Source organism: Corvus hawaiiensis, chromosome 5, assembly GCF_020740725.1.
Source record: "Corvus hawaiiensis isolate bCorHaw1 chromosome 5, bCorHaw1.pri.cur, whole genome shotgun sequence".
In the NCBI taxonomy this organism is placed as follows: Eukaryota; Metazoa; Chordata; class Aves; order Passeriformes; family Corvidae; genus Corvus; species Corvus hawaiiensis.
The window spans coordinates 61672517-61700275 of NC_063217.1; the positions used below are offsets into that span (position 1 = coordinate 61672517).

General features: G+C 41.0%; 1 protein-coding gene across 4 annotated transcripts in view; it reads right to left on the reverse strand.

Annotated features, from left to right (window-relative positions):
- Positions 1–17731, reverse strand: part of LRBA (LPS responsive beige-like anchor protein) — a 373995-nt gene extending 356264 nt beyond the window's left edge. For all 4 annotated transcript variants that reach the window (XM_048304274.1, XM_048304272.1, XM_048304273.1 and 1 more), the window contains exons 1-2: positions 17493–17731; positions 16694–17164 (exon numbers count right to left, since the gene is read on the reverse strand). In XM_048304274.1, coding sequence (XP_048160231.1) covers positions 16694–16912 — 219 coding nt within the window. In that variant the 5' untranslated portion in view covers positions 16913–17164; positions 17493–17731. The remainder of the gene's footprint in view (positions 1–16693; positions 17165–17492) is intronic.
- Between the last annotated feature and the right edge of the window lie 10028 nt (positions 17732–27759).

Sequence of the window (27759 nt, forward strand, 5' to 3'; positions counted from 1 at the left end):
TTTTTCTTCATGTATAATTTAAGAAAGGGATGGGATTGTTCAGGTTTTATTTATTATTGGACACTTTCTGCAAAGCATTCAGCACAGAATACAATTCTTAAGAAACCATTCTTATTTCGAAATGAACCCAAAATTTATTTCATCCTTGCTGCCACTCACCTGCTTTATGTGCAATGCTGTGTCCAGCAAAATTTTTACCTAAAAAGAGCTGGTCTATGACAGATCTGGAATAAAAAAGGTTCCTGTGATACAAATATTATTCAGATGTTGAAGAGGACCTCAGTATAAAAATTTCAACTGTCTTCGTGCCTTCCTCTCATGCAAATTTTGAGACAAGAGACAGGAAAGGGACATGTGAAACACATTCAGAGTCAGCCGAATCAAATATTAATGAAACATTTAAGCAAATATACAGGAAGAAAAGTAAAAGTTATAAATGACGAAATTCAAGTCACACTTATCTGTAACCTTATCAAAGTATAAAACCAGTGTCAATCATACGCTGACAAAATATTGCCAGCTACAGTTTGTAACCTTTGTGCAAAGAAATTTACACACAAGCCAGAAAAGAGAACAGCTTTCAGCATCTGGAAGAATTCTTACAAGTCAGCATTTGACTGCAACACTGACAAAAGACATTCAATAACTATGCTACTCCAGTGATTCTATCAACTCAAAGATCCCTCTTTTTCAAAAACAAGGTAAACATAGCTTTAAGAAGAAATCAACATTAATTAAAATGTAATTGCCAGCTCACTACATTACTGAGTCACAAGTATCTTGCTGAATGTCACTACCCTTCCAAATCAAAAGGTCATATGAAGCAAAGTTCTATTTTTGATTTACACACTTCCCATTAAGACAACTAAGCTGAGTGCTGAAAGTGTATCCACCACTGCTTCCTAAACAGTCCATGGACTGTTTGCAAAAGTTTGGAGGTAATTTAGCTGCATTCCTCTGGAGAGTGCTGCAAATCCTGATGCCACTACAGTAAAGAACAATCATTGCAGTGCTTCTCTCCCTTTCTGCATGTGGGCAGTCCAGGCCAAGAGGAGAGGCTGCAGCAAATGACAGCTAAAGCACTAACACAGAGAAGAAAATACAGAAGAAACAGACGGTAACAGCATTCTCTCTGAGAAAACTGATCAGTGGCAAGCACTTGACTACCACCAAAGCTCTGCACTGAGGGGACCAAAGGGGAAAGCAGAGGGTTATGGAAAATAAAGCTACAGATAAAAACCCCTCTCCATGGTAGACTCTGAAATTCCTAAAATATTACATACTCATTTGTTTGGCAGCCATTTTTAATTTAACTGTGCTTATCCTATTATACTACTTCAACTATGTTACACATGGCACTGCAGATGGTGCTAAATGACTCCAGGTAATCAGAAGAATGCTCTTGTGAGATAACAAGATTTAAGAAGTGATAAAATTAGATTTCTTTTTCTCATTATGTTCCAGTCCTATTTCTCACTGTTTTTAATACAAAAATAATTTCAGCTTCATAGAGCAGTAACATTTTTGGAACCCAAAAATATGTGAATGAAGTCAGTCATGAAAAAACCAAGACTTAGAATATCATAAATAAACTGAGAGGTGCATCCATTTAAGGGAGAATTTTAAGGAGTCTGGTAGGGAAACAGGAGTAAATTTCTCTGTTTATGCCTAATATGCCTAAATGTTCATATACAATTACCCAAAAAATGAGGAACAGCTTCTATTCACACTACATAAAAATGCTACATTTATTGAATAATCCAGTTTACTTATTTCCATATTTAATATGCATTTGGTCCATGAATCACCCTACTAGCCTTAATTCTTGCCATCAAACCCACAATTAGATTCTCATAAATTCAAGATTGTCATCCTAGGGGACAAGGGATCTTAATTTTTTTCAAATTACACTAGTCCAGTTACCACTTGAAAAGGTTTTCCACATTGTGAGTATATGATACAAAAGCTCTTGTTTCTAACCTCGGCTGGTTGTTGGCAGTAACCATGATTATGGCCATCTGCAGTAATGGCAGTGGCAACAGCTGCAGCCAAAGCAAAGCAAAGCAAGCCAGATACTTCAAATTATAACACATCTGTCCTTCCTCAGACATCATCCTTCACACTTGGCATTTGCTGCACAAAACTAGGCAACTTAAAGATTTGTCCACAATGGATCTGCTTCACACAATGTACAGGAACTCCAGACTTCAGCTGCTAACAGTTACACTTCTCTGACTTCAGATTTGAAACCCTGAGAATTTTCACTTCTTCATCCATTCAAAGCTGCTTCTTTAGAACACACACTCCAGAAAACTAGCAGGTAAAACATAAAAACAATTTCCCTTTTAGGGCTTAGCAAACAGGACCACCTCTGTATTTTCAACATGCTTTCTTTGGTAATTATTTTTCAATACAAAGAGCAAATATTATTTCTGCCAATACATGTTAATACAAACAGCAACTATTACTCTTCCTGATACATGTTATTCTTCACTTCAAAGAAAAATGAAAAAAACATTTTGCATTCTCACAACTACTATTATTTGGGTTTGGTTTCAACCAAGTATCACACACGTTCTAGCACGACTTCAGGTTTTAGGACACCCTACTTTAGGAACCTGTTTGCACAACACAGCCTGTCCCCTGCCTTTACAGAAACAAGCCTGTCACTGCACTGTCAGTCACCAAGAACAGCTTTTGTGTTCAGTTCCCCTCACGTAACTAAGCATTATGTAAAGTAGGGGTTGGCAGTAAGATTCTCAACACATAAACATGATAAAGTCCTCTAATCTCTCACTGCAGTTAGCAGAAGGCTAACTTTAGGGGCAAAGAGATTGCTTCAACAAAACACAAAAGTTTGTCATTTTCTCAATAGATTAAAAAAAGCGCTGTAGCTCCTCAGCCCCAAGTCAACCAGAGGACTTCAGTGTTTACTAACTTTTTCAGTGACAACCACTGTTATGGGACAGGTCACAAACACAGCAAGACAAAAATCCCAAACAACACAGCTTCATATTCCACTGCCTAAGTTATAGCAATACCATCCTTGCTAGAGCTTCAATCTATACAACCTCATTTCAGGTTTTAGGCCATTGCTTTCTGAAGAGCTTCAGTCACAGTTGTAACAGGTTAAAAACAGCTAAAAAAAAATACCTGTACGGCAAATTATATGCTTTGAAAATCACACTTCCCAACTCCTTTTTTTTTTTAATATTGGGCAACTACAGAATTAGCACAGCAATATCTTACTAATAAATTGGCTTTTCAGAAATACTGCTCTTAAGTTGTTCACAAAGTGATTAATAGACACCCACGTTATCTTAGAACACTAAAGTTTAGCTCATTTGACAGTTTCCCAGTTTCTAGTTCTCATTTGACAATTTCACCCATTACTTTCTTGTTTTAAAACAGGTTTCTACTTTTTGCCATCTACTCCATCTCAGGAATTGGAAAACAAATATCTAAATGGCAATCTGCACATACCAAGTACCCCTCAGAGGATGTTTCATGACTTTAGCTAACAGCTAAAGTGGAATCTTGCAGTATATCCTGATATGTATTGACAGATAATTGTATGATCACAGAATCACCCCACCTGTTTAAAACACAGGGAGATTAGAAGAGAAGGAAGCATCAGCCTTTCATAAGAAGGACAGCTTGTAACACTTTCAGAATGAGAACCCAGCTTCAGCCTTCCAGCTGCCCTAACAACAGGATTTGCAGATGAAACAGAACCAATTCTGTGAAGACAAAGTAGAAGAACAATGGGTGCTGCTGCAACTGCAATATTTCATTCCAATCTGTAAAGGTTGTGTGGCTATTTAATGGAAAACCCACATTCTGAGTTACAACAAACAGAACAAATATTTTCCTTTCTTCCTTTTAAAGGCAAAAGGAGTTCAGACTTCACTTAAAAACACAATGCAACAAGCATAATGAGGCAGCTCTAGAGCCAGGTACTTAGACTCAATATTCCTTGATTATCAAGGAGGTAGCATAGCTCGGCCAAGCAGTGGGAAGCCCAATGTGACTGTCCCCCTTTTCTAGGTTCCAACTCAACTTCTTTGATGCCTGACTGCACCCAGCAGAAAACACACATTTGCTGCTGCTTTGAAAGCACAGAATCACAGAATGGTTTGAGCTGGGAGGGGCCCTAAACATCATCTAGTTCCAAACTCATCCCCCCCCCGTGCATAGGGTTGCCATTCACTACATTAGGTTGCTCGGGGCCCCATCCAACCTGGCCTTTAACACTCCCGGCAATGGGGCACCCACAACCTCTCTGGGCAACCTGTGCCAGTGCCTCACCACCCACTGAGTAAAAGACTTTCTTCTTGACATCTAATCTAAATCTGCCTGCTTTCAGTAGTGTCTGTGCAGCAAGAGTGTGTGTGCTAGAAGATCTGTTGTTATCTGATCAAAGGCTGAACCCACACGTGTCTCTGGAGCACAGTATCACACAGTGCCTGCAAAAAGAGGGTAGAACTCCAGAGAATATCCTTGGAGATTGCTTCAAACAGAAGACATCAGGTAATCTTAATGTATGAACCACTGACGACTCAGAGCAACTTCTCAATTACCTTAACACCTTTTCCAGACTACATCTGACTGTATAAATACCTTACAGAGTCACAGCACCAGAACATGGAAATGTTTTAGAGACATCACGACTACATCACATGTAACAAAACACTGCCTGAAGATGAAAAATATATGCTTGGAAAACTAATATTTGATAATTAAAGTTGCCATCCATACATTTGATTATTCTGTTTTCCTCGACGCCACAGTTAATTTAACCACAGCGTGCATGCTCATAATGGACAATAGCTCCTCTTGGCCGAATTATTAACCTTCCTAAACAAAAGCATCTTTGCCTTCAAAATTCTGGATATTAAGACAGGCTCATGCACCTTTTAATATAGAAATTTGCGCATACAATTACTGCAGTTGAGAAATCCTTTACTCGGCATCAATCCCATTGTTATAATGATCAATACCTGTTTTAAGAATCCATATGTGCATTCAAGCATTCGTTCCAATTTGCACAGTAAGGTCACAGGCAAACAAACCTATTTAGAAGTATCCTTGGTGAACAAAACTCTTTAAGAGTTGAGAAACAGAATTCTAACTACAACTCTAGCCTCATATACGTGAGCAATAGAGCTACAGGAAATATTAAATCTGGCTTGTAGAAGTTGAGAAGTTGAACACCCAACTGAAAAATTACTATAAATGAGCATTTAAAGCTAAGTTCAGCTCCTTCCCCATATACCTACTTTAACAGGAAATTGAAGCACCAAGATCACTCAGTGCTACAGAACTCAAATGCACTGCCAACGCACAGAAGATACACTGTAAGTGTATTTCAGAGCTAAAGAGCTATTCTGCACAATAGCTGTCATGCATGCTGCAAAATGGGCATTAAACCCGTGTCTGACCAGTCCCATTGTCAGTAGTATGCACCATTATTACACTGAAATGCACAGAAATATCCTGTTCAGGAAGATACAAGGATTCAGCTACCGGAGCAGGAATGAGGCATGAAACACTCGTTAAACCACACGCCAGCAGTAGCTGCAGGATAGTGTCACATGACAGAGCAAATGAAAACACAGACACTAAACAATCCATGACAGAGATGGGACAAGTCAAAAGCCACTGAATTAATTCTCCCTCCCCCTGCCTCCACATGTAACTCAAGCTTAAATTTCTGGCACTCTTGTGTACTTAAAAGTGAGTTTTCCCATAGAGATAAACAAAGAATCACCAAATTACAAAATCACCAAATGGTTTGGGTGGGAAAGGACCTTAACGATCACCTAGTTCCATCCCCTCTGCCATGGGCAGGGACACCTTCCACTAGACCAGGCTGCTCAAAACCCCACCCACCCTGGCCTTTAACACTTCCAGGGTTGGGGCATCCACAACTTCTCTGGGCAATTTGTTATCCAGTGAGTGGTCCATCCATCAAATCCATGCCTCTCCAGTTTACAGACAAGGATGTTGTGCCAAATGCTTTGCACAAGTCCAGATAGATGACATCAGTTGTTCTTCCCTCATCCACCAGTGGGGCAACGGCACCACTGAAGGCCACCAAATTTGTCAGGTACAGTTTGCCCTTAGTGACACCTTGTTGGCTGTCATCAATCACCTCCTTATTTTCTATGTGCCTTAGCACAATTTCCAGGACCATCTGTTCCATGATCCTGTCAGGCACAGAGGTGAAACTGAACAACCTGGAATTTCCTGGGTCTTCCTTTTTTCCCCGCCTTTTAACACCGGGACTTAAGTTTTCCCTTTTCCAGTCACTGGTAACTTCACCAGTCTGTCACAACTTTCCTAACAGGATGGATAGTGACAAGATCACGGCATTTAGACAGTCAGGATTTGAATCCAGACGTTTGAATTTGAAACAAATAGTTTATAATCAAGTTTTATAACAGCACAATTACAGTGATTAAACTAAACTGTTGATGAGTTATTTTTCTTGGTGACAATTTCTTTGGGCAGTTTGGTTGCTCCTCTAAACTTTCACCTCTACTTCTATTCGTATGTCTAGAATGAAAGAGATCCCAACAACTCCTTGCATAACTAATTAAAGAATCCCTACAGACACATCCATCTTTAAAGAACACCAACAAAGACATCAAGACTAGCTCAGCACTCAAATGAAATTTCAGGGGATTTTCCCCCTTTCCACTCAGTATCCAGTTTTCCAGGTTTCTCCATTTGCACACACAAAACCCAGCTGAGGGAAAGCCTGAACTGACAAGTTTCCTTGTTACACTCGTCTACATCATCTGAAAATGTGAAAATTAGTTTCACCACATGGCCTTTCTTTTTCTTTCAGGAGGGGGCAGACAATACACTACACTAACTTGTATCAAGAAGTGTTATATGAGCTTTTTTCAATTTCCTCACGATCTAGTTGGAAAGGGGGATATCACTTATCTGAAAAATGACAGCACCATCATGAAGCAACAAACCCAAATTCCTGCCATCTAAATTCTATCTTTTCGAAATACGTCTGAGCAACTTCAGTGGTATTTCAGTCACTGGACAAAGCCCTTAACCTGAAAATAATTCACTTTCCAGGAAGGAAGTCAGGATTTTGTACATTACAAAGAAATCTTTACGAAAGTCCTAGCATGTGGGCAAGAAATCCACTGTTTTCCAGCTCCAAACCTTCCCTGTCATGTATGAGTCACTAGAAAACCTTATTCAAACACCTAAACCACAAGGTCTGACACTTGTTTCTTCCTGTGCCTTCTCCCCATACTCAAGAACCCAGCATTTTTGCTGTGTATGAGCCTGGTCTTTGCAGAAGAGGTGTTACAAGTGTTCCTGTAGAAGTCACTCACAGGCACCCTCACTCTGCAAATGACAATTTCCTGACAAATGGCAGTTTGAATCTCCTCTTACTAAGGAGAGAAATCAGAGTGGTTTTCACTTCCCGCAGAGGTGAGACTTTACTAAACCAGCAAAACCCCCAAAGAGCCACATATATTCCACTAGAAAAGCAGTACACAAGAAGGGCACAAGTCTTCAGCACTTCAGGTCTCAGATGAGTCATGGAATAAACATCTCCTCAAGGCAATGCTCCCGCCAATCAGCTGAGCCACAACAACTGCAGCACACAGGGGCATTCACAGATTCCCAGCGAATGCTCACGACTCACTTCTGCAGCCAAGGATGAAGGCAGCAGGTGCCAGGTCATGGAAGAGGAGGCAAGGGGGCACAGAAAGGACAAAGCAGTGTCCTGGTGTGAGGTTAGGCAGGAGATAATCTAGCATGGCACAAGACTGGGACCTTACTTTTAAGGAAGAAATGGGTAAGGAGACAAGGCAGTAATTTCCCCATAAACACTCACTGATTTATATAAAGATGGAAAACCACTGGTACAGTTTCTGATCCTGAGAACTCTTTTCATAGCACTTTACTGTTGAGTTGGGCACCACTGCTACCCTGTTTAAATCAAGGAAATTCGAAGTATTAAGAACATCATAGCTTCAGAAGGTGTAGATCACAACTCGGACAGAGAACCTTTAGCAATCCCAATTGAAATATCCATTCCCAGCATCTCAGGTGCTCTCCCATTCTATAACAGCAGCAATATATTAAACATACACATCTCTCCTTCTCATGTTTGATGGTTCAAAATACATTCTAAAAAACACATTCACAGTTACTCAGTTTTATACTCCATATCAGATACCTAAAAGCCAGGCACTAGGGCACCTAAATTATACACTGGAACCAAATCCTACAGTATAAGTAAGCTCCCACTATACAGGGAGAAAAAAAAAAGCTTGCAAGTTCTTTTCAATCAAGTTCACAACCACAACTAGAGACAAATCACATGCTTAGTTTCCACAAAAACATTAGCAGGAGGCAGATGCTGACTGGACTGATAGTTTCCATTTGTTTATTTAACAGTCATGCACCATTCACAACATTAGTCATTTGGTTCCTATCCTCCCCTCAGTTGTATTGTTTTAAGGCTCATCAGCAATTCTACTTCTGTATCACTGGCCATATTTTGTAACTTAAGTCTATGATTCCACGTAGAAAACATTTTGGGTTTGGTTTTGTGATGGGTTGTTTGGGGTTTTGGGGTTTTTTTTTGGCGGGGGGAGGGTTGGTTGGTTTTCTTACGCACCGACTGATTCCAAGACCCACCTCAATCATTAATAATCATGCAAAAAACAACTGTCCTTAGGAACACTGTTTTAATCCCAAGAAGTGCAAACAACACAACTTAAACGCTTCTCTAATAACAGACTACTAAAACTTAAAACTTGCAGGACTTGCAAAGCCTTTATTCAGCGGTTCTACAGCAACAGGGTTTACCTCACTCCCCACCTGCCCTCATCCTAATCACATTTGGGAAAGCAGCCAGTACAATTCCCACCTAAACATACAGAGTTTGATAACAAAACCACTTTGTGAGGCGTTTATCAAGCAAACATTCAGCATCCTGGACTCCATAAACACATATTTCCCAGTTCACTGCAAGATGCTACTGTTTCTCTTCTTGCTGGTCTTTTATTACAGAAATTGCCCTCCTGCTGCAGTCACCATCTTACCTGCTGCTTCCTGGTGCCTCTTGTCTTTAGAATTCCCAAGGAGAGAATAAATAAGCTACAGGTCACCCTATGCATTCTTACAGTTACTGTTTTTCAGGGCTAGTCCAGAACAAACCTAGAAATTTGGAGTATCTAAGTGGGGCAAATAGAATAGACTCCATTTAGTGAATTTGTCTCTGTAATTTCTGTCCACACCTTAGAGAATGACTGCTGATGGCAAAAGGGGAGATGCTGACACACACAACACACTTTCACAGAACAGATGAGTCCTACACAGTTACTCTTGTTTTGATTTCCAATTGCAAAGGAAATATAATCCAGTAGCTCTTCAAGTATTGATTTCTTCAGTTGCATCAACAAAGGAGGTTTTTGCCTAAACAATTCAATTCCAGCTTTTCAGTCACACAAAATATGATCTGAATTTTCTGCATTAATGCATATGTAATTTTTTTCCTAGATATATGTAGAATACAGAAACATCAACAAAACTATTCATTTGCAGGCTGCAATAAAGAGACTTTCAGCTCAAACTCCTGGAGCATTTACAGGAGGCAACAGAGCACATCCTATTCCCACTAGCAATTCTCATTTAAATATCTTCTCAAGGCAGCTATTAACAAGAAAATCATGCCTGGGACATAGCTGCTCCCAGCTCCCCAGTTACTACTAGGGGAATCCAGTGCAACAGAAGGCATTAGATTTTTCTTCTCCACAAATTAGTTTCTATTTAGAAACCACTTATGCCTATTTGTGAAGCTCTGGAATCTAAAGCACTGTGGCAACACAAGCTCTTCACAAATTATTCTGGGCTCCCAGTGTCAGCACAAAGCCTCCAGTGTCCTGGGGAGAGGTACTATTGCAACTCCTGCAGTATCGTCATTTGGTGAATTTGATTACAGCAGTTGTGCAAGGATGCATCTCGATTGCTATCTGCTCTAAGCACAGAGCACTGCATGCTGGAAACTGTGGTCTCCACTGGCCACACAGACCATTCAAAAAGCAGGTGGCAATAGTATCCTGCTTTACGCATATTCATGGGAGCCCTCAGACTCCTGGCAAGTGGCCAGAGCTCACAGACAAAGCCTGAGGGTTTCCCAGAGTCAAATAAAAATGGCCAAACGAGCTTTAGGACAGGCAGTAATATGCTCTAGCCTGGTATCAAGTCCACCAGAAAAATCTAGAATTAGTTAAAGCAGAAATGTAGTCTAAATTAGGACACTAGTAATTAGGTCAAGCTAATACCAAAAACCATTATGCAAAACATTGTGAAGAGGCCAGCAAGGCCTCCGGGGGCTGGAGAAGACACTTGAACAGCAGAAAGTTAGCTAACTGTAATTAGTGATTATGAACAAAAACTTTCTGCCAGATTGACCCATTTAAAATAAATAGAAGTTCTTTAAAAAGATATGCATAAATTTAATGCATGCAAGACTGAATTTGACAGAATAGACTTTTAAAGAAGACAGAAAAAAACAGAAACACCAAAGGTAGCAAGAAGCTATTTCACATTCCAGTGACTAAACTGCAGATCTTATTTCATCTGTGCAATGGATTAAAGCTTCCTCCTTAAGGCTCATAAAGAACTTGATGACTGCATGAAGACAGAAGCTATCAGTGCTTTAAGCTGCCAACTTATCTAGCAAAAACTAAAAGGTCAGAGCACCATGTCAAGTGAGAGACAGCTCAGAATGGGCACAGGTTCACCAAGAGGCGGTAAAACAAATATAGATAATGAAGGAAACCACAGACAAAGCTCATTTTTATCTTTCATCAGACTTCAAACATGTCAAAAAAAAAAACATCACGCTTGATGATTTTCAGAAGACTGGGACTTCTCAGCAAACTTCAGCATCTGAATGTACACCTGACTAGCTGTTGAGTACTGAACACTGTACCAAGACAACACTACCTCAGAATATAATTGAGCAAATACTTCATCTTTGATTTTCCTCAATCTCCAGTCTTCAGCCAATACAGCAACTTCAAAAGCCTTCTCTTCACTCACACTCATCTTCAAAGAGGTTATTGGAGGAGTGAACCAAAGCGTGCTGATTCAACATGCATTTATAATTATCTATTTTTGTATCACTCTGCAATGTCCAGCTTTTGTGACAACCTTGACATGCCATCCACCTGCTTCCCTGATGCTTTTGACTAATTTCATTCTATTCCCTAATCCGCAGATGCTTTTCCTGAGCCAGTCCATATGGCCCCTAGGTTGCTGCGCTCTCTGCACTACTGGGTCAGGCCCGTGGTCCATCCAGCCCAGTATTGACTCGCAGAAGCAGCACAAAACACTACCCAGAGACAGCAAAGCAACTGCAATAGAAACCTGACTCCCTCTTCTTTGTTACCAGACACCACCTAGAAAAATCTGTCATTGAACTGATGCATTTCCATCTACAAGGGACTTCTAAGCCACGCTGCGAACACATTTTGAACAGGCTTCCTCGTAGAACAGACTGCTGATTAAAAATTGTCTAACAAATACTGCATTATTAAGACATGATATATGCAAATGCCCAGTTCAGCCTTGCTTTTTTAGCTTTATGTTTGTACAGAGCCCACTAATGTCAGTACAGGATGCCAACACTGCTGGAAAACCCAGAGCACGTTCACAGGCTTTCACAAACACTTGAAAATTCAGATTGGACACAAATAAAAATTTGGCAAGTTAAAGGAAGAGTAAGTAAAACTGAACACTCTCCTGTATGGTCTTTATGATTTTGTCCTCAATATTTTGTTGTCTTACAGTGTGTTTTAAGTTGCAGTTATAGAAGTGAGTAAATACCACAGCCAAAGTACAAATCAGCTCTTCAGAGCCTAAACAATTTTCTTTTAAATTGTTAGCATACCTAATTAAAGACTGCCATTACCACCTCACTACATTCCATACCTTTCTCATCCAACCACAAAATTTGCCTAAATTCCTGCACCTACTACCTAGGGTGGGGTATTTCCACTAAATACAAAGTGCCCAAGTTGCATCAACACCTGAAAAAACCCAATATGCATCACTTCAATAAGTAAAAACCATGCATGACCACTAAGACAGCTGACTGTTCACTTTACTATGATTTTTTTTAAAAAACCCCTACAAGCCTGACCCAGCTAAAGCCACAGACTTACCCCGTCATCTGTACTGTAAGTGGACAGAAGTGACTGAACTAGGGTAACTGTAGCCAGAGGTGTACTTACTGGGAAGCTACTAAGGAAGACTGCATCTATTAAGAAATACACAATATTCAGTGATATTCTAGAAGCTACTTGGTTACTCTCACCTGTCACCAGCATTGATAAGTTTATGTAGAAAATAAAGTCTCTGAAAACATGCAGTAATGCAATGAAAGGAATACATTGCTATAAAGACATTTATGGTGGAGTTTTACTACTACAATACATTTAATTCTATCAGCAATAGTTTTGGGAGTTTTCTACAACATGATATATGCAAAGTAAGTCTGTGACCAGAGATGAAAAAAGGAGAATTCAGACTTCATAAAAATCATTATGAGTTACAGTGTTCTAGTTGCATTAGTGCACCAAAACCATACAAATTAGAAACCTGTTGTATCAGCAGGAAAGTAATCTGTAAAAATTTTTTTAAGTTAGGTTGATTTTTTCATTTGTGGTTTTAATAAAGTCTGGTAGAAGTGGAAGAGCTGACAAATTAAATTTACAAAGCAATTTTAGCTTCTGCTCCTCACATCCCATTATTTTTCCTCCAAAGGTGATAAAAACTTGCATTTCTGTCTCATTTGCATTTTGTCACTCTTGGTGAGGACCTCCTAATCCACGAACAGAATCAGAAGTAACAGCACATTCTCTTCACCAAAGAGACAGAACATATGAAAAAAAAAAGTCTTTGTAACACAGACTGAGAGGAAAAACTTGAACCAAATCAAGTAACAATCTCTACCATATTCAATAAAACAGTTAGAAGCACTAAAGCTTTTTAAAACAAACTGGCTTTAGAGCTATTTTAAGTTAGTAATAGATCCCACTGTAAGTAATTTATTCTTCCACTCTATCATCTTCTCCAACCAGAAGGGTTTTTTATTTTAATAAACTAAGGGGGGCAAATATGAGGTAATGAACAGGAATTCACCTGATTTGTATACAAAGGAAATTCAAGGAGTTATTGCTGCCAGAAGTCAATTAAAAATAAAATTCACAATGCATGAGGAATAGATATCCATAGTTTGGCTTAGTCTGTCAAAAAAAGTAACAGAACAGACTAATACTTGAACAAGAACGTGCTTTCAAAGTTTTTCACAGAATAATCAGCTTCTTGAAAGTCCTTCTTTCCCTCTTCACTTTTAATAGATGCTGAAATACACAAAGCCATATTCAATGTGGGCTGGAAAACTGTTCATTGAGAAAACTGACCAAAACAAAGCAGATCAACTTGTGTACTTCTAGGAGTAGAACTTCCAAAGACAATAAAATGAGAGTAGTAGAGTTTTGATGCTAGAAGTGAGCTCACTATGCACTTTGTTACACTGCTGGACAGAGAAAACGTTAGAGGTGGCACTCCAAGATGGAACACTGCTGAAGTGAACAACTTATTTGCTCAAGTAATCAGAACTAGAGAGGCTTAAATTTCTTTAGTAAGCAGCAGGTCAATTACTGTGCACTTCAGGTTTTTGACCTCCTGAGTCTTTCACATATAGAATGTGACCATCTCTTAAATACTTAAAGATGAGAAACATCAAGACAGCACTTTGGGCTTCTCTTGACTCTCCATCACAAAAAAAGAAATTCTACATATCCGAGAGCAAGTTGGAAAGGCATAACTAAGAGCAACATGTTTTCCCAAGAAATGAAAATTAGGACACCTAAAATCCCTGTTTAAAAAATAATCTCTTCACATTTGAGGGTGGTTATGCCATAAAGAATAAATATGCTAAACCACCTTTCTACCCAGATTTGCCCAGCCCTCCTTGCACTCTGGTCTAAAGATGCCTCAGTTTAACGATCAAAAATGCCCAAGACAGCACAGGTGTCCTCTTTCCAAAGCACAAGAAGCAGGCTAGCAGATCTCTGCTCCCATCCCTGAGGTACTGCAGCTATGAGTCACCACACAGAACGAAACCAAACAGGAGGGGATACGTTGGGCTCAACCCCATTCAGCAACAACAGATCACAGCATGATTGTCATACCCCCAGCTCGACCTGCACACACCCGAGGAAACACGCTCCGAAAGCGACTGGGAAACAAACTACCAGAAAAGCCAGAGCTGGGAGTCACCTTTTCAGATAAAAGTTACAGATATTTTGTACACCCACACAGAGAAAAGTAAGTACACCATTGCTAACCAGTACTTGACATGCCTTAAGTTTTGGTCAGCATGATTTCAGAGGTATTAATTGACAAAACAGTCATAGGTAACAAATGAACAGAGGCAGAAACTCCATGACAGAGGAATGAGCATTGCTTTGTAGGGAGACTTCATATCCCTCATATCCCAAAAAGCTACATCAAAAAGTCAGCTTCAGAGGTTCTATTAAAAAAAAAAAAACTAGAAAATAATGGCTTTCTATAACAAAAACTACGAGTTTGTTGGCTGGTTTGAATTTTTCATACATTTCAGTTTTAACAAAACCACTTGACCTTGAGACATCTTCCAAAATAGCTGATTTGCCAGCTAGCTGATGTTTTCCTGGGACTCAGGGAAATCAAGAGGCCTACAATTTTTGATATTGCCCCAAAATTTGGATTTTGCTCTCACATATCCAGGCAAAGTGTCCTTACTACCAAACTGTTGGTTGTGTCATGACACCCATCAGCTGATAAAATAACATGGGGCACAAGCATGACCTTTAGCCTCCCACACATAGGCAGGTGTGCTGAAATGGTAGAGGCGTCTTATCAGAGAGGTCAGGGATGCTGTTTAACTTGCAGAAAAAGTGAGAACACAGTTTCAAAAACTTCCAAGGCCAGAAACTCTCCCCTGTCTATCTGGGAAATGAAGATCCAGGAAAATGCAGGTCACAGGTTAAGTTCTCCAGAACTCTTAAATCTAAAATCAAGGATACTCTGAATCACACTGAAGTTTTTGATCCTCTCTTGTCCAAAATGGAACAGAACAGGAATCAAGGAGCCTTTACATTTTTGGTTATTCTGCTGAATCTCCTTCTACTGCTGTCATAAAATACACCTCCAGAACATCACCCAAAAGACCACACTAGAAACAGAGTAAAATTTAACACACTCATGAACAATTTCCCCCCACACAAGCATCCTAAACTCTAAACTATTCACCAGAATTTCTTTTTGAACCTCATGTCCGTATATGTGAGCACTGAGTTTTGTCCAGGACAATTGTCAAGTGGACTTCAAGTAACTTAAATCACTTCCTCATACTTGGAGCATCCATGAAACCTCTGATCTGCACTTTATTTTTGTCACTACTGCCATTCCTCTATATTGAGACTTTCACCAAACAATCTAGGGCACTACACTGTTAATATGAAAATATTCCAAAATAAATAAATGTTTATCATAACCCAAGAAGGTAACACCAAAAGACATGAAACAGACATTGCACACAAATACTTAGTGACCATTAAAACCTGCACGTAGCAAAGAGTACAAATAATGAAATAACTGAAATGCAAACACCATAAAAACCAGTATGACTTCTGCCTCAACTTTCCTTGTTACTGAGCTTTATATTATTAAATGCTCTCACTTCCTGGTCTGTCAGAAACCACATTGTTTTAGAGTCAGAGCTCACTCAAAGGAAGAAGGAGGGACGATAATTGTTTTTAGAGATGTTTTAAGACCTCTAGTAATAGTAGAGTATCTTTGTCAACTTGAGAGTTTTTCTCCTAATGTTTGGTCTCCTGCATAAAGAAAACATTACTAACTAGTCTAATTGCTTTAAATAATGCAATTCAAAGCAATTGGCCCAAGAAGTTCAATGGTATATATTATGTTTGTAGTTTCAACAAGGAAAAGTTGTATCCTTAATGTTTAGTGAGATCTGTTATGAAATATTAGTTACATCCACACAGCATTCAAAAAATACCAGCTGAGTCCCTAATTCATAAATTAAAAAAGGACACTGAAACCATATTCTAGTCTTCCCAAAAAGCAGACTATGTAACATGTTTCAATGAACTGTTCCCTGACACCCTCACCCCCTGCACACAGAACATGAAAGTTCTACCTACTTCCAAAACCAACGGGAAGCAAAAAGGGATGTAAACATCTTCACAGGAAAAACTGTTTTGCCTTAAAACAACGTGTGTTTTGATGACAGTTTGAGTTACTAAATAAACATTTAACTTTCTTGTTGAGTACACCTGTTAAATGTTTAAACATAACAATACGCTTCTCAGTTCTAAATAAAGCAACAATTTCTCTGAGGAAAACAAAGGAGAAGGATGCTTAGAGTTGTTTCAAGTGTAAGTGTGTATATAAAGAGGCTCATATGCTTTTTTCCCAGCTTTTGTGGTAAGTGAAAAGAACATGGTTGAAATCCAGCGTATAAGCGTAATCACGTAAAAAATTATTAACAGAAAAATAACATCAAAAACCTGCAGATTCTTCTGCACACCCGTGCTGCTCTTTCCCCTCATTCAGGCAATCAACTTACCAGATTAAACACAGTGTCAACTATGTCTCTGTTGGACACTTCACCAACTTCCACCAGTCCTCTCAGCACAGCGAATTTCATCTTGATGCCTCGGATAGGGACTCCTGGATTCAAAGGCTGCAGCACACTTCCCCCTTCGGCAGCATTTCCTTCTTTTCCCGCTCCTCCTCCTCCATCATCACCTGTTGGCTGAACAACTTGTTTGCCTTCACTCGCCATGGCCAGTTCACCGCAAGCTACGGCTTCTAGCGCCAGCTCCACACGCTCGCTGCTCCGGGAAGACCTAGCCAGCCGGGAAGATGAGCGGCAGCCCTCTGCTTCCTTCCCCTCGTCTCCGGCTCCCAAGGAAAGCGGCGTCCGGCGGGGGAGGGTGTCAGGCAGGGGGGGAGGACGCGCCCTCAGGGTCGCGGCTCTCTCTCCTCGGCAGGAGGCGTCTGTCACAGCGCTGCCCTCGGGCAGGTATTTGCAGCCCTGAAGGACAACCCGAGGTGTGTTTCAGCCCGCGCTCCGTCAGGCTCTGCTCACAGCCCGCACGTCCCGGCCCCTGCCCCGCGCCCGGCGGGAGCCGCCCCGGGAGCTCTCACGCCTCTCCCCGCGGAAGTGCTCCCGAACCTGCCGCGCTCCGAGCCCCCGCCTCAGGGGTTTAATCTGCTTTTTTCTTTTTTTTTTTAAATAATTTTTTTTTTTTAACCTAGAGGGAACACGCTCCTCCTTCCCGCCCGGCTGCCGCCCGCCGCGGCCCCGCTGCGCTCGGGCACGGCCGCGGGCAGGTGCAGCGCCCCGCCAAGTTCGCACTCACCGCGGGCTGCGGAGGGGGCGCGGGCTGCCCGACGCGCGGCTCCGGGGCCGGGAGGCGGCTGCGCTCCCCGGCTGCGGGCTGAGCTGCGCTGCGCCGGCCGCCGCTCCGCCCGCCCAAAGGCGCCTCAAGTTCCAGCCGCCGCCGCCGCCGCCGCCGCCTCACAGCACGGTCCCGGTCCGCCCCATCTCCTTCCTGCCGGCGCTGCCGCTCGCTGCCGCCATGACAGCGCGGAGCCCCCGGAGCGCCTGCGCGGGGCTGGCGCGGGCGGGGCCGCGGCGTGGGGCGGGAGCCGCGGGCTGCGCACGCCCAGGTGAGGGCAGGTGAGCGCAGGTGAGAGGAAACCGCGCCCTCCCTCATCCCTCTCGTCCCCCTCATCCCCGCGCCTCCCCGGGAACGCTGCTCACCTCTGGGGATGCAGCGCCCGCGTGGGCTCGGCCGGTCCTGAGGCTGCGCGCAACAACTTGTCTCAGACTATTGCAGTGTTCACAGAATCACAGAATTGGTAGGGAAGGGGCCGCTGGAGATCATCTGATCCAACACCCCTGCCAAGGCAGGGTCACCTGGAGCAGGTGACACAGGAACATGTCCAGGTGGGGTTGGAATGTCTACAGAGAGGGACAGTCCATGATCTCCCTGGGCAGCCTGTTCCAGGGCTCTGCCACCCTCAGTGTAAAGTTCTTCCTCTTGTTGAGGTGGAACTTCTTGTGTTTTAGCTTATGGCCATTGCTCCTCATCCTGTCACTGAGCACTGCCAAAGAGAGTCTGGCACCATCCTCTGGGCACCCACGTTTGTGATATTTATGTGCATTAATGAGATCCCCTTCAGTCTTCTCCAGACGGAACAGGCCCAGCTCCCACAGTCTCTCCTCATAAGAGAGGTGATCCAGACCCTCATCACCTTTGTGTCCCTTCGCTGGACCCCCTCCAGTAGCTCCTTGTCTGTCTTGCACCGAGGAGCCCAGAACTGGAGATGGCACTCCAGACGTGGCCTCACTAGGGCCGAGTTCTGGAACTGTTCAATAACTGAAGTCTGCCCTTCCTGAGGCAATTTTCTTTTTCTTTTGGGAGGGGTGGGTTTGGAGAATGGTTTTGATTTGGTCTCTTTTTTTTCTTTTTTTCTTTTTTTTTTTTTTTAATTATCAAAGATACCCAATGCAAACAGCGGGCCCCCAGCCGGGCGCTCTGCATTCACGGACCCATCCCGGAAGAAAACCGCGGCTGTGCGGGGCAAGACAATGTTTGGATGCTCCAGCTCCAGGTCCTGCCACCGCCAGAACGATCCCGGGGACGCGGGTGAGCCGCTTCCACAGCCAAACCTCCAGCATGGGCGGGCGCGCTGTCGTTCTTCCTCCTCCTGCTGCTGCTGCAGGCGCTGCCCCCTGGAGAGCGCAGGGGGCGCGAATGTGGGTCATTAGAGACACCACCCAGATGTGACGACCTGAGGAAAAAAGGGAGCAGGATGAGGGAAGGAAAACTCGCTCTCTTCCTTCAGATGAAAAGCCTGTGAGGGCGGCGCCGGTTGTTTCTGTTTCTCAGAGCCAGTGTCACAGCCGCTCCTCAGCCCTTAAAGGTCGCCCCGAATGGGCGGCAGTGCCAAAGCTTCGGCGGCTCCCCGGAGCCCCCGCCGAGCCCCGGGGTGGGTGGCGGAACCTCCACGTACAACTCTGGTAAAGCACGAGAACTGCTGCCCTTTTTGTGCTCCCTCTTAGGGTGATGTGAGCTACAAAAAAGGCATCAATCCTACCCTATCTCTTTTGTTTGACCTTTTAAATGAATCTATTTGATATTAATCTGAGTATCTGTTAATAAAGAAGTGGGAGGGTCTGCTCCTCCAAACTCTTCTTTCAAGGAGTCTTCCGCTGTGCATTTTCAAGGAGACTGCCTGTGTTAATAAGGATTAGACACGCTTCTAAAGGCTGCAGGGTCTTGTACCAGCTGTTTAACACACAGACAAGTGTTCGAGTTTTATTAACAAAGTATCACAGCCAACATGGCAGTATCAAAGATTTCCAAAGGAAGGATCATCTCAGGAATGTGAGCATAACCTGCAGACAAACAGAATAGAAACCAAATATAAGCATACATACATTTTAACACTTCACATCCTCTGTGATATAAAAAGCTGTCGTTTATGTAATTCAGTGGAGGGAAAGGGAATGAATCTTTAAATTGGTAAAAATTTCTGTATTTTGAAATCTAGCATTAAAGAATTTCCAATGAGGGTAACTGGCATTTGTATGGGAAATAAGAATTTCTCCTTACACTTGATACTGCACCACATTTGGGATGGAACTGTTTGCATGTACCCTTCCCTGACTGTGTTTACAGGCACAAAAAAAGGTAGAAACAAACTCAAACCACAGTTTTTCTGGAAAATGCTTTTCTGAAGTGATCTCCAATGTTCCTTATAAGCACATCAAATATGATTGCAATTATTTAATATTAACTATTATACTAACTCTATTATTATTATTCATATCAACATCATATAAAATTTTAACTTGCCTGTGGCCTGATTTGAGAATGCCATACTTAGTGTGTATGGGTATCAAATTTCCCATGATTTTGGGGCAAAAAATACAAGGCACTCAAGACAAGACACATTCCATTATAATGCTTGTTCCATTCCCTTCCTACGTAATTTTCTCACATTGTTACTTTTATCTATAGAGTGCATGTCAAGGCTAGAACATCTCATAGCTGCTCTCCTCTTTGAATTTCCAAGTCCTAAGAAAAGACTAAGCTTCTTTTTTTCCTTTCTTTTCTCATTTTCCTTAGTTACATACATACATATACATTATTAGGGAGAGATGGTAATCTCTAATTTGAGCAACATTTCTTCCTCAGAATGAGCAATGTTTAGAACTGTAATGTTGACACAGTCAGTCTCTACGAAGCTACAGTGATCTGTGGCTACACAATGCTGTGTAATCTTGAAATTTTAATCTTAGTTTGCTGCTGCCAGCATTTCTCATGCATGTTTTGGATTCCTCACATCTACTGCTTGAGCTTCCCTGTCTTTCTGAGTCACCTGTAGTTTGCTGAAGTATTACCTTCCCTCTTGTAAGGAAGATACAATTTTTATTTGAGCCTTTAAGCTGGCTAAGTACACAAAGACATCAGTTTTATCTGCCTGCTTTTAAGTATTCCCTGCCTCCATGGTCGGCCTTTTAAGGTTTCCATTAGGCTATTCACCACCAGGCAAAAGCAGAAATTAAATAATGTTTGGAATTTTTTACATACCTAGTGACTTGGAGTACAAGTTCTGTTTGTGGCCTCTCCTGTTATCCAAAGAGAATGTAACACTTGTTGTTAATATTTTTCTGCTTTCTTCTTAAACATCACACTAGAAACAAAATAAATAAAATAATTGCAAAAAATCCAGCTTAATGGATTTCAGGTGTTTTCATCTAAACTGCATACTCCAATAGCCAGCAAATCCAGCTTGCCAGGGAAAGCAGCATTGTCACATTGAATCCTGTCAGATCTTCCTGTATTTCCTTATAGATAAATAAATACTCCCTGACTGGCCTTGATTGTTAAAGGCAGTGGGGTATGTGCATTAGTCAAGGCCAGTAAAGTTCAGCCGACTGCCAGTTTAGAGTTCCATAGACAAATGTTTTAATTTGATTTTTCAACCAGGTAAAATCAGTGTTAAATTCTTCAGCTGACCTGTTGATCTCCATTTGGGCTGGGTTTACGTTCAACCAACCATGCCAAAAACCCGTCACCAAAGACCTGGAGAAACAGACTAGATTAGATTAGATAAAAGTTATTTAGAAGATAGCTGAGAATTGGAAGTAAACCCTGTTGTCCTGAGCTTTCCAGGTGTGGTTACAAGCCTAATGCTGGTTCTGCCTCCCACAAGCAAACTGGAAGTGTTGAGCTAAGGGAATAAAAAATCACAGAAGTTTTCTGTAAACCTTACAACCCAAAAGAAAGATCAGCAAGCATGGATTAAAAATGAACTTAAACCCCAGCTTTGGAATGAACTCCATAAGATATTACAGAAAATACTAGTAAAGTCTCTAAACTCCATTTTAAGAAAAATTATACTTTCTCTTTAAATAACCTTTAAAGTATTACCATGGGTGCTGGTTTAGAAGTTTAATTCAAATCTTCTGAATCCTCTGTTCAGCACTGATCAGACTCTTCTGGGGATGCTGTGTCCCATTCTGGGCTCCCCAGTACAAAGGGCACATGGGCACACTGGAGCAGGTCCTGGAGCAGGCCCCAGAGATGATGAAGAGACTCAAGCATCTGGTATAGGAGAAGAGCCTGAGGGAGCTGGGGCAGAGAAGCCCTGGAGGTCTTTTCAATGAGCATTAATACTTGGTGGGGGAGTGAAATACAGCAGCTGAGGAACAGACCCACTGCCAGCTCCATTGCATCTGCTGTAAGAGTAATTTTTAGCAGCTGGAGTCATTACCCTTTAAATTGCTGCAGATAAATCTGAACAGTGCTCATGGATCAGATCTTTTAAGTAAAAGCTCCCATTTAGTTCTTATAGAATAAGAAAGCAGGAGTCCGCAATAACTCATAACTTTCTTCTGCTTTCACAGTGCAACTTAATTGTTGTTCAGTTTTGTTGGGGTCTGGGGAGGCTTCATGACACCTATCAATGTCAAAAAAGTTGTAAACTAAGTACATTTTAGCAATGAAATACTCTGCCTTTAAGCAAAATGAGGGAAGAGAAATGATACATAATTTTATAACTTTTTATGACTGTATGCTTCTTAATCTTGAGCACTGGATGAGAAGAAATGGCCTCAAGTTGTGCCTGGGAGGTTTAGAGTGGATATTAGGACCAAAGGTTTATCAAGCATTGGAAGAGGCCCAGGGAAGTAGTGGAGTCACCATCCCTGGAGGTATTTAGAAGACATGTGGATGTGGGGCTTGGGGACATGGTTTAGTGCTGGACTTGGCAGTGCTGGGTTAATGGTTGGACTCCATGATCTTAAAGGGTTTTTTCCAACCTGAGTGATTCTCTGATTCTGTGATTTAGAGCTTCTTTTAAAATCCTTGACTAGATACTAAAATCCAAAATAAAAAGCTGCTTTTAAATACTGTTTACCTTAAATATGAAAGGTCCTCTCAGTTTCTACAGAGAGCATAATACTTCAAGAGAGCAATGTCATCCCAAAACAAAGATCAGCCTTGCCTAAAGAGGAAGCTTGCTTTCTTTTTAATTAGGTGTGAAGGTTTTTGCAGTATGTGTTACATGGCATTATTTCATTCTTTAAATATACTTCAGTGCATCTTTATAATGTAGGATTTTACATTTTTATAATTCACTTTTTAAAATGCTTATGGTGTTTTCTTCTCATTTTTCTTTACAAGTGTAATCAGTATAACTCTTCATTTGTCGGCAGTGTGTTCATGATTGGTAGATTGCTGCTATCAGTGTTTTTAAAAGCACTGAATTAATAAAGGAATGTCTAATGAGTCTCAGCTAGGTGGCATTGGAAAATGCATTTCCATTCTCTAAGGAATTTATGCATGCACTAAGCTGAAGAAGCTGCTTTACCTCATTTCTTTGGTTCTTTTAACCTGGAAGGAGTCTTCGAAATGTCAGTGTAATTCCTTACACTATGCAAGTTATATCAGAAAATATCCAGGAACTTCTACCACAGCAAATTCTGAATAAGTTCATGAAACACCTCATTGTGCACTACTCTTAATGAGCAGTCCTTAATTTTCCTTTTCATTCTGCATCTTTATTTTGGTAGCCGTTTTTTTCCCACTCCCACATTTGTACTAAAAGATGTGATTGCTGTTGTTGTAGTCCTCTTAAGAACCCAGCTTCTGGCAGCATTGAAAGACACATTTGCTTTGTTTTCTGCTTTGGTCATAAAACCTTCATTGGTTTTGGGCAAAATAAAGGTGCCTGGCATGAGCAAATGGCAGACATTACAAATCTTGTTTCTTCACTTGGGCCCTTTTCACTGAAAGCCAAGTTTAAATTCATGAGATCAGATATCTGTACACTTGCAGAGTGTGCTGGAGGGAGGTGCTTTGCACCTGTGCTTACCTGCCTTACTGTGCTGCACCCAAAGGATTCCATGCGCCTGTGGAAGCAGCTGCTCCCAACCCTTCCCTCATCACACAGAGATTGCACTGCAGTTGTTTTTCATGTACTGTTCAAACTCTCCAGCCAAGCCTGGTCCAAAAGAAGCATAAGATCCAGAAATAGCTCCATATTAGAGTTTTGAGAGGGATTATGAGAGGTTTTCTACATAAAACTCTAGTATGATCTCAGAGGATGTTTTGAAATCCCCAACAAATTGCTTCTCACAGAGGCTGGATTAAGATCTGTGGAGTAAATGCAGTTTACAGGCCTGTGCCACATCACAGCAAGGAATGAGTAACAAAAACTTGAACTATTACTATTATTATTATTATTATTATTATAGAAATAGCTCACAGTTGGTACATATTGTGGTGCTTCAATTTTTCAGTTTTATTGTGCAGTTGGAACGACAAAGGTTAGAGGTGTTTCTGTAATGAACACAGGAGCCATATAATCCCCCTCTGGCTTTTAGTACTTCTCTGGATCACAATACTGAAGCAAAAACAGAAGAGAACAGGCAAGCCTGAGGATTTTGGCTAAGTCGTTGTTTCCCAGTGACCACGTAGGAACTGGTGGCTACACAAAAAGGAAAGAAAATAAGGGGGAAGTGGTGTCTCTGAAAATTCACGCTGTATTTGGTTTTCTTTTTTAAATAGCTTATGTACATTTTGGATACTGTATTAATTTTGGCTCACCTGAAACCTTTCTATTATAACTACTAACTCCTTATATTTTTATCTGTCACACATATTTTTTTTTGCTGCCTCATTTTCTTTTCAATACAGCTCCTCCAGAATTGCTGCTTTTCTAGGATTCAGAGGGAGGAGGCTCTGTTGGAGGGAGGAAATTTAATAGGGCTGTGTGTAGGAGGATGAGCAGGTCAAGGAAGAGAAGGTGATCTTCATGTTTTAGAAGGAAGGAGAAGGACAATATCAAAATAATGAGGTGAATTAAACAGAGGATGGAACAGCAGAAAGTGAAAGGAATGGGGACTAAGAGCCTGTTTTAGGGAAACAGAAATCAATGGCAAGGAAATGTACAGGGAGATAGTCCATACAGAGCAGTAATGAATTTGTTCCTGCTTGAGGAACAGAATGGAAACAGGAATAAACTATTTAGAAGATTGCAGTTTTACCAACTTGCGGCATCTTTCATTAGATTATTAGAAGTCGTGCACCAAAGAACATTCTTTCACTTATCTACTTGAGGAGTCACAAAGTGATCAAGGATTGTCTGACTGGATTAGCTGTGGTATTTTGCATATCAAGGCACTAAAACTGACTACTTTGCAAAGCAGCCAGGTGCTGTAAGACAGTAGCTTATGGTTAAGCGTCAGGCACTGTGGAAGCCAGTATTTCCTGAAGATACAAATCTTTCACATAATCCTTTCTGTATTATCCCCTATATCCTATCCCCAGTAGATTTATGAAACCAGCAATTTTCCACTGATCTGATTACTCCAGTTAGCACCAACTGAAAACAAAATAAAGCACTTCCACCTCAAAATGCTGTGAACTAACTCTGGGGAAAGAGGAGATCTGAAGAAAATCTGCAATCTAGCAGCAGGGACCCTGATATTAGGACATAGAATTAAGGTAAAATGAGGAGATAGAATTAAGGAATTAATTAAGCAAAGGTAGATCTAAACAATCTCCATAGCATTATGTCCATCTTGGTTTGGTAACACTTGACCAGATGGTAACATATTGATAAGAGGTGCTACTGATGTTACAGCAAATTAATCTGTGGAAGTACCGACAAGGAATACGAAGCCAGTCCCAGCTGTTACCTCGATGAATACTCTGTGTGAAATTCATCTTCCTTATGTTGATAAGAGGTGAATTGTGGGATGACTCAATGGAGCTGTGTGATTTAAATATGACATCAAATGTTCACCCCAAACGGTTGATCATAATGCTATTGGTAAAAGTAAGACCATTGTTATCTCTGCAGCTGCCAGCCACCTACTCACCTACCTAAGGGATAAGCTGATCCATTTCTATTAATGAGGAATAGATGCCATTGTGGAAACGATTGATGTACATATGGACAGATAAATGAAATTAAACTTATGATATGTTATTACATTTTCATAAAAAAGCCCCAGCAGTATCCTAGCACTTGAATAGCTTGCAAGAATTCTGATCCAGACTATGATACACTGCAGCCACATTATCCTTTGTGTTTGAGTATCTAGAATGTATCTAGAATTGCCTTTCATTACTGCTATCTGCTGCAGAGTTTCACAAGGTACTTAAGTATTGTTTCACCCTGGCTCTGGTACTACAATCCTGATAAATGCAAAAAGGCCCCAAAGATCCAGAGGTTTTGTAAAATTTATTCTAGTGGTTCTCATAAATCTTAAATTCACAGAGAAATTTCCAAGAGAAAACATTCCTGGGAGACTTTGGTTTTCTCACATTCATGCATGGAAGGTTAGAGAGATGTTCAATAGGATTGTTTGAATCAATGATCTGCATCAGATGAAGAAGCTGACTTCACATCAGTGAAAAATGGCAAAGGAGGAGGAAGAGAGTAGAAGGTTAGCTATGCATATCATATTTTCTTAATTTTTGGTCTATTTAAGATTGGGAGAAGAAGAGAGATGGGAGAATGCTGCAGAAATAATTGCACAATTGTGATTATCTAACAGCCGAGTAGGCACTGGGAATCTTTAGACAGAGCTGCCCAAATCATGGCACTTGCCAGTGGTGGACACAGACCACTGCCAAGTGCTGTTCAGGAAAGAGCCAAGAACTGCTGCTGCCACAGGGGCTTTCAGTAGCAACATCAGGTACTGCACATCCTCCCCTTCAGGCCTGCCCAGGGATCCCAGAGCACACGGGCAGAGGCCTCTGTGTAGGAACCTGGTGAATCCTCCTTCAGTTAACTCTGTTTGTGTGATTCACTTCCAGACACCTTGTACATCTGAGCGAAGACGAACAGTCTAGGTTATTCCACATCCTACATTTCAATCATTCTGAGGTGCCCCTGGTAGATATTATTACTTTTGTTAAGTATAGCTAATTTTGCATTATAATAAATTTTTAAATTATTCTTAATTAACTCTTGCTTTTTTTAAAATTGTAATTTTTAATTACTCTGCCAAATTCACTACTAAGAGGTTCCCTATATATAAAAAAGCTAGCTTTCTTCTGCTTTTTTCCATTCCTTTGTTATGTTCTTATGAGCTTGCAAATCTGTAAGCACTTTTCTCCATTTGCAGGCCAATGGGGGGAGGTCAGGATGTTTATAAAGAACTAGAATTCAAAAAAAGTAATTTTGTATTTTAGTTTTGGTTACTGCCACTTAAGTGTAATGACAACATCCATCCAGTTAAAAGTTCCGTTTCATTGGAAATTGCTTTTTTTTTCCCAGTGAAGCACTGCTAATCAAAAATGTATGAGCAATGCTTTCATAAGTAAAACAAAAAAAAAAAAGTAAAATAGTCTCATAAAATAAAATAAAAAATGGAGAGTGAACAACTTTCTGTTCTAACATGGCCATCTGTCATTTATAAAGACATCACCCCATTAACCTGTCTAATCAACTCCATTCTTTTTTCAAAGTTGGTTAGGTAAGTTTATGAGGAGACGTAGATGTTCTCTTGATTAAATCTGTTGTAAAATGGCCTCCCTGGTGTTCTGCTTTGTGTGCATTTACACATACAAAGGTAATTACAAGTACATATCACTACTGTAAATTCCATGCTTGTCATGTTACAGTACATGACATTTTCATTTCCTCCTGGTGAAAATGAAATCTGATATTTTCTGTTCAAGCAATAATGGCCAATTAGAATTTGTTATTATTAATGTTTATGCAAAAGTTCTCCAAGTCATGAGGTGGTTTCCTCCGAGGCAGCTGAATTTATAACGTGGAAAAAAGGGGGTTGACATGTTGCTATACCACCTTCAGCCATTCCCTTTCAAGCCTGGTTATTCCTTCAGCAAACCGGGTGATCCTTCTGGAAAACCCACAATGTAAGGAAGAATATTACTGAGTTCAAGTTTAGAAATGAAAACCCTGAGATGAGCTCAGCTGGTCAGAGCCTGGTTGTGGGTTGGATCCCTTTATGGGACATTCACTTGAGAGTTGGACTCCATGATCCTTGTGGGAGCCTTCCAACTCAGAATATTCCGTTAAACCACTCCTTTCTTTCTGTGAAACCATTCTCCTCACTGAAATTTCTGAAGT